Source organism: Daucus carota, chromosome 6 (genome assembly GCF_001625215.2).
Source record: "Daucus carota subsp. sativus chromosome 6, DH1 v3.0, whole genome shotgun sequence".
In the NCBI taxonomy this organism is placed as follows: Eukaryota; Viridiplantae; Streptophyta; class Magnoliopsida; order Apiales; family Apiaceae; genus Daucus; species Daucus carota.
The window spans coordinates 8,373,063-8,378,995 of record NC_030386.2 but is presented as its reverse complement, the minus strand read 5'-3'; the positions used below and the strand labels follow the sequence as shown (position 1 = coordinate 8,378,995).

General features: G+C 37.2%; 1 protein-coding gene across 1 annotated transcript; it reads left to right on the top strand.

The window, feature by feature from the left end:
* The first annotated feature begins 2,256 nt into the window (after positions 1–2,256).
* On the top strand, positions 2,257–4,278 carry LOC135147172 (uncharacterized). The gene is made up of 3 exons (XM_064080024.1): positions 2,257–2,778; positions 3,145–3,439; positions 3,581–4,278. Exons 1-3 carry the CDS (start codon positions 2,257–2,259, stop codon positions 4,276–4,278), a joined length of 1,515 nt encoding a protein of 504 aa, XP_063936094.1.
* Positions 4,279–5,933: the final 1,655 nt, after the last annotated feature.

Here is a 5,933-nt window from a genome sequence, read left to right as displayed (position 1 = left end):
CTAGTAGACCAGATATTATGTTTGCAACATGTTTGTGTGCTAGGTTCCAAGCTGATCCTAAAGAATCACATCTTATAGCCGTCAAAAGAATCTTTAGATATCTTAAGGGTACACCTGGTTTAGGTATTTGGTACCCTAAGAATACTCGTTTTGACTTAAACGGCTATACAGATTCTGATTATGCAGGATGCAGGATTGATAGGAAAAGTACGTCTGGAAGCTGTCAATTTCTAGGACGTCGATTGGTTTCCTGGTACAGCAAGAAGCAGCATTCAGTGTCTACTTCCACTGCTGAAGCTGAGTATATAGCTGCTAGAAGCTGCTGTGGATCAGAAATCAACTGAATGATTATGGTATTTATGTCGACAAAATTCCAATAATTTGTGACAACACAAGTGCCATAACTATTTCCAACAATCCGGTTCAACATTCCAGAACCAAGCACATAGATATCAGGTATCATTTTATTCGAGAACATGTCATGAATGGTACGGTGGTGTTACATTTTGTACCTACGGCTGATCAAATCTCTGACATCTTCACTAAACTACTTGATGAATCCACTTTCTCTAAGTTGGTTTGTGAGCTACGGATGTTAAATATGACATGAGTCTCACTATATATATTTTTAATATGCTTTATATATTTTTATATAATTTTGTGAATTTTCTGTGTAATTATTGGTATTTTATTAGATTTTATATGATTGTCTGTAAATTATTTGATAATTATTTGTGTAATTATGCATGTTTATATGTTTACCTGTAATTTTCTAAATGCCTGCATACTCCCTAGTAATATTCTCTAAGCATTTAGATAATTATTTGTATTATTTTGTATTTTTCAAAATTAAATAAGCATAAATATTTGAATTTAAGTTAATTCATTTTCATGAATGAAAGTTAAGTTCATAAGTATTTATATTTATTTAAAGTTGAATTTTACAAAATATATTTGTATTATATAATATTGTTTTTATATTAGATTTTTGATTTAATGTGTAAAACATTTTATTTTTAAAATAAATCAAAAATCATAATTTTATACTATTTTTCCTTATTTTTCTGGTTGAAAAACTCGGCAAGACAATCTAAATCATTGTCTTACCGAGCTTCTTAAACAATTTTCCTTTATTTTGTTTATTTCTGATGCGGCAAGACAATTTCAACTATTGTCTTACCGAATTTTTCCTTTATTTTTTTTAATTTACACGGCAAGACAATCTTATGCATTGTCTTACCGTGTTCCTGAGGAGTTGGGTGAACTGATTTGCTTGGTGAAGATTCAAATTTAGAACCGAAACCCTTGCTTTTGTGATTTAGGGGTTTTTCGAATTTTAGGGTTCTTAAGAATCAATTGGGGATTTTCGAAATTGTATTGGACTGATTTTGAAACCTTTGCTTGCTTGGATTGAATTTGAATTTGCAACCGTTAAAATTAATTAAATTTTAATTCGGAATTAATTAATATTTCGTATTATTAATTAATTAATTAATCGTTAAATTAATTGTTACGTGAAATTTGCGAGACGTTTGAGAATTATTATTTTATTTGAAAAATTCTCGCTTAATTCACCTTTTAATTAACAAAATGGTTGGAAAATTCAAAATCATGGAGACGAACTACAATGGCTACCAAGACCCTGAAGCTCTTCCTCCCCGATTCAGACCCTGGGTCAAATTTCTGATTTAGCAATGCCTGGCCAGTACCGCTATCACTGCTTCATCGGATATTCAAGTTCAACCGTTGTATGATTTCTACTCCATTGCTCTGAACACTACCCTGCTAGATAATTACAGAATTACTGGAGATATAAGGGTCGGAGATGTTAATGGACGAAGGACGATCACAATTTCTGCTGATGATGTGAATCGTGTTTTGGGATTCCCCCGAGCAAACTTTGTTAATGCTCCTGAAGAACCTGAGTTGATGCAGTTCTTCGTTACTATTCTATATCAAGGAGAACTTCACTTGTCAAAGATGACGAAAGGGAAACTAAAGCCTGAATAGGAGATATTCTTCGACACGCTTGCAAAGGTGTTCTCTCCCACTGACAGGAGGAATTTTCATAACATATCCAACATACTGCAAGTATTTGGAGTATGTATTGCTTTCAATCGTCCAATTGATTTTGGGAAAATCATTCTGAAGGATATTCTGAGAAAGCTGGGACCACTTGCAAGTCATAATGTGGAGACGAATGAAAAATTTGAATGCTTTTATCCACGGTTCCTGATGTTGCTCTTGAATGATAAGATGACGGAGGCTGACAAGAACTTCTACTTCAATGCTAGGAGGGTAAATGTCAAACAGACAAGCATCAAGCTGATCAACAAGCTTGCTAAGGCCATGAAGTTCGACAACATTCCACTCATTGTCACTCCATTTATGTCGGAAAGGTTCAATGCTCAGATTGTTCCTTATCAAGTTCAAGTGGCTCAACCACAACAACATCAACAACAACAGCAGCAACAGCAACAAGAACAACAGCTACAACTCCAACTCCAACAACCACCTCAACCACAACCATCACCACATCAAACCCCTGAACCATCACCTGCTCACTCCCCTATCCATCAACAACAATACCAATCATTTGAAGATGAGCCCTTACAGTACGATTTCTTCGAACCACAACCATCTTCATCTGAACCCACTTTACCACTCACCCAAACACAATACTCTCCACAACTACAATCAACCTCACAACCACTGCCATCAGATTCTGCTATCAACCCTGAACTTCAGGCCTTCCGAGATGACTTACAGGTAGCTCAGGTACTTTCTGACTTCTCATCTAACTTTAATGTTGATAACTCTGATTATGGTTGTGACTTTGACTTGTTTTGCCAGCCTGTCGGCAATGAACCTGACAACACACAAGTTCATAACCAAGCTGATGATTCATTTCAACAAACTATCTCTTCTCCAAACACTTCAATCAACACTACTTTTCAACCAACTAGGAAAGTTGCCAGGAAACGGAGTTCGAGTAGTTTGATGAGTTAACCCGCAGCTCTGTCTTCTCAAAAGAAACAAAGAATAGAATCCTCGGAGACAACTGCAACCACATCCTCGCCTTCCCAAAATGGCTTGGATTTTGATATGGCAATAATACAGTCTCTGGATTCATTCTCTCAACAGAATGAAGCCATTGAAGTTGACCGTCCGGCCACGGTATCCTGTACAGAGTCTAGCACTGCTCTAGCACTCACGCTAGTGCAAAATCAAGCCAATACACAGCTTCCTACACTTTTTGAGAGCACAGTTTTTCAAAATAAAGTTACTATGTATGAAAACTTTGCTGATTACTCTTTCTTTCATGATCAAGAGTTGCTTGGCAATGTGCAAGTAGATTTGCTATCACTAGCTTCCGGAGGACAATTTGTTCCTCCACTACCATTGAACCCATATCAAGGAACATTGGTAGTATACACAGGTACAACTGGAGGTCTGAGTGAATCGAGTGATGAAAGGCAAACACCGAGCGATACACATGCACGTGAGGCTAGTGAAACAACTTTGAGTGTACGTGAGGTAAGTGCACACACTGACCCAACTTTTTTTGAGGAACAAATAGCTAAGTTACAAGCTGAACTTGCCAGAATGATAGCTGAAAATGAAAGATTGAAAGGTGCACAACTTGTCACTTTAGAGAAGAAACTGGAGGAGGAGCCATCCAGTTCTTACGGGGACGAGCTTAAAGCTGATATCCATGGTTTAGCTGTCGAGATGAGATCCAACCATGAACTTTATATGGCCAAATTTGATGATATCGACAACAAACTGGATCAACTCCTCAGGAACTCAAAGTCTAGTGATCAACCCTCTAGAGAGGATCCCTCAACTAAGGGGGAGGATAGAGACAAAGGAGGAGAAGACAAAGGGAACAGCTCCAATCAGAGCAACAAAGGGAACACAAATACTTCTGATTCTGCACCTGGCAGAGAAATTGAAAAGTCTAAAGGCAAGCAACCCATGCATCAACAAGAAGATAATTATGATGCCTTTCCTAAGGAAATGGATGATGATGATGTGTTTGATGCCACTTACTGCCAGAATCACGAAGATGGAGTATTTGATGAGGCTTATCTGTTCCAGACAGAAGAGGAGGCTGTAGATCTTGAACATGAAGAGTTGGTGAGAAAGTTCAAGATGGAAAATGAAGCTAGGAAGCGAAAGCTCAGGGACTTTCAGAAGCTCCTAGAAGATAAGCTGATAACTGAAGAAGAAATCAAGAAGGAAAAACAGAAAATCTATGATGCTGCCTGTGTGTAGAAGAATCTTGATATAAAGCACAAAGTTGGTAAGAGTTGGGACATTGCACGGAGAATCATCAATGGACCTCAAAGGGCTCCCTTCGACGACAGGAAGTTCATGTCTCTTATTTATGATCTAAGGGAGGTAAACCCTGATGAGGATTTATTTATGCATTCCCTTTCTTTAGAACTGTGGTACATAACAGTTGTTGTCAGGAATTTGTTAGATGAATGGGAGCTTATCATTTACACCAGGAGGAACGGAACATTCAGACTCTCAGTTGAATTTCTAAAGTCATTCACTGTAACTGAGCTCTGGGTGCTTCGTAACAAAGTCATTCACTCCTTCGAGACAAGTTGATGGAACATGCTGAATTCAATAGCCCTCAGATTGTCAAGAATCCTCATTGTCTGAAGTTCATCAATGAAGACGTCATAAACACTGTGTATCTAAATGATGAAGCTTTCCCAAAATATCCTGTGAACCAACTGATCCTTGCATCTACTCACGTACGAACCAAGGGATTCGTTTCTAAAGAGAAGGATGATGTTGATAGTGTTATTTCTGACTAATGTCTTCGGAATGGTATTTCTAAATATACAAGGAAGATGAAGCAAGTAATGAAGACTCAGCCTGCTGACTTTAAGGAGGACCCGATGAATCTGGAAGTTATGCACCAACTAGCTCTGAAGGAAGAAACATGGTGAAGCCACTACTGCAGAACAGCCAACCAGGGAAGAAACTTCAACTCCAATCTTTCATAGCTCAGACTCTGAGGAAGGAGAAGTTGATCTGTTGATTTAGTAGGGAATTGTAATATATGTTCTAAAAGAACACCCCTTTTGTAATCTACTTATTATGTTTGAATTCTGGTGAATGTTTAATGAATACCAGAAACTTTTGCTATTTACCTTTCCAAGTTTAATCCTTTGTCTTATCAGTTAATTGAGTTATCCTCTCGATAATTTGCATGTTATGTTAACAAACAAATAGGGGGAGATTGAAAGGCATATGTTAAGTCTATTTGTATTTAAGAGGTATCAACTCAACACTGATAAGAAAGCAAGTAAATAGCAAGTACTGTTAACCGGAATCCGCTCGAAGAACATCAAATGATTTATCCAAGGGATTTTCTTACTGTCCCCTCCATATCTTGCCTTCACTTCCTTCCAAGGCAATCTTCAAGATTGTCTTGCCGAATGGCTTGTAAGAAAATCTTGAAGATTGTCTTACCGCACCCTCTCAATTATCTTACCGCCTGGGATTGTCTTACTAGGCTATAGACAATCGTTCAGATTGTCTTGCCTTGTGTTTTTCAGCAAGACAAAGTGCTTAATTATCTTTGCCATCTTTGCATTGTCTTGACTACCATTATCTTGCCTTGTTCTTGAATTTTGCCTATAAATATGGCTCTCTCACTTCATTTGTAAGTGTTCAAAGTGTTTGTAAGCTTTCAAGTTGTGCTAAACTTGCGATTCGTTAAATCCACAGTTTACTGTGCTTTGATCATTCGGTTGTTTTGTTTCAAATTTCAAATTTATTCTACGAACTAGTGGACATTAAAACAAACCATATTAATTATATAACGACTTACACAATGTTATATTAATTAATTAAAATCTGATTAACATATTTACATCCAATCAGATTATTCTGCCACGATTATTTTTAAG

Excerpts from the sequence above, each read along its gene's own strand:
- LOC135147172 (XM_064080024.1), top strand. The coding sequence starts at position 2,257 with ATGACGGAGGCTGACAAGAACTTCTACTTCAATGCTAGGAGGGTAAAT. Across the intron at positions 2,779-3,144 it reads ATGACTTACAGGTAGCTCAG|AATGAAGCCATTGAAGTTGA; the intron begins GTACTTTCTGAC and ends TTCTCTCAACAG. Across the intron at positions 3,440-3,580 it reads AACATTGGTAGTATACACAG|CTAAGTTACAAGCTGAACTT; the intron begins GTACAACTGGAG and ends AGGAACAAATAG.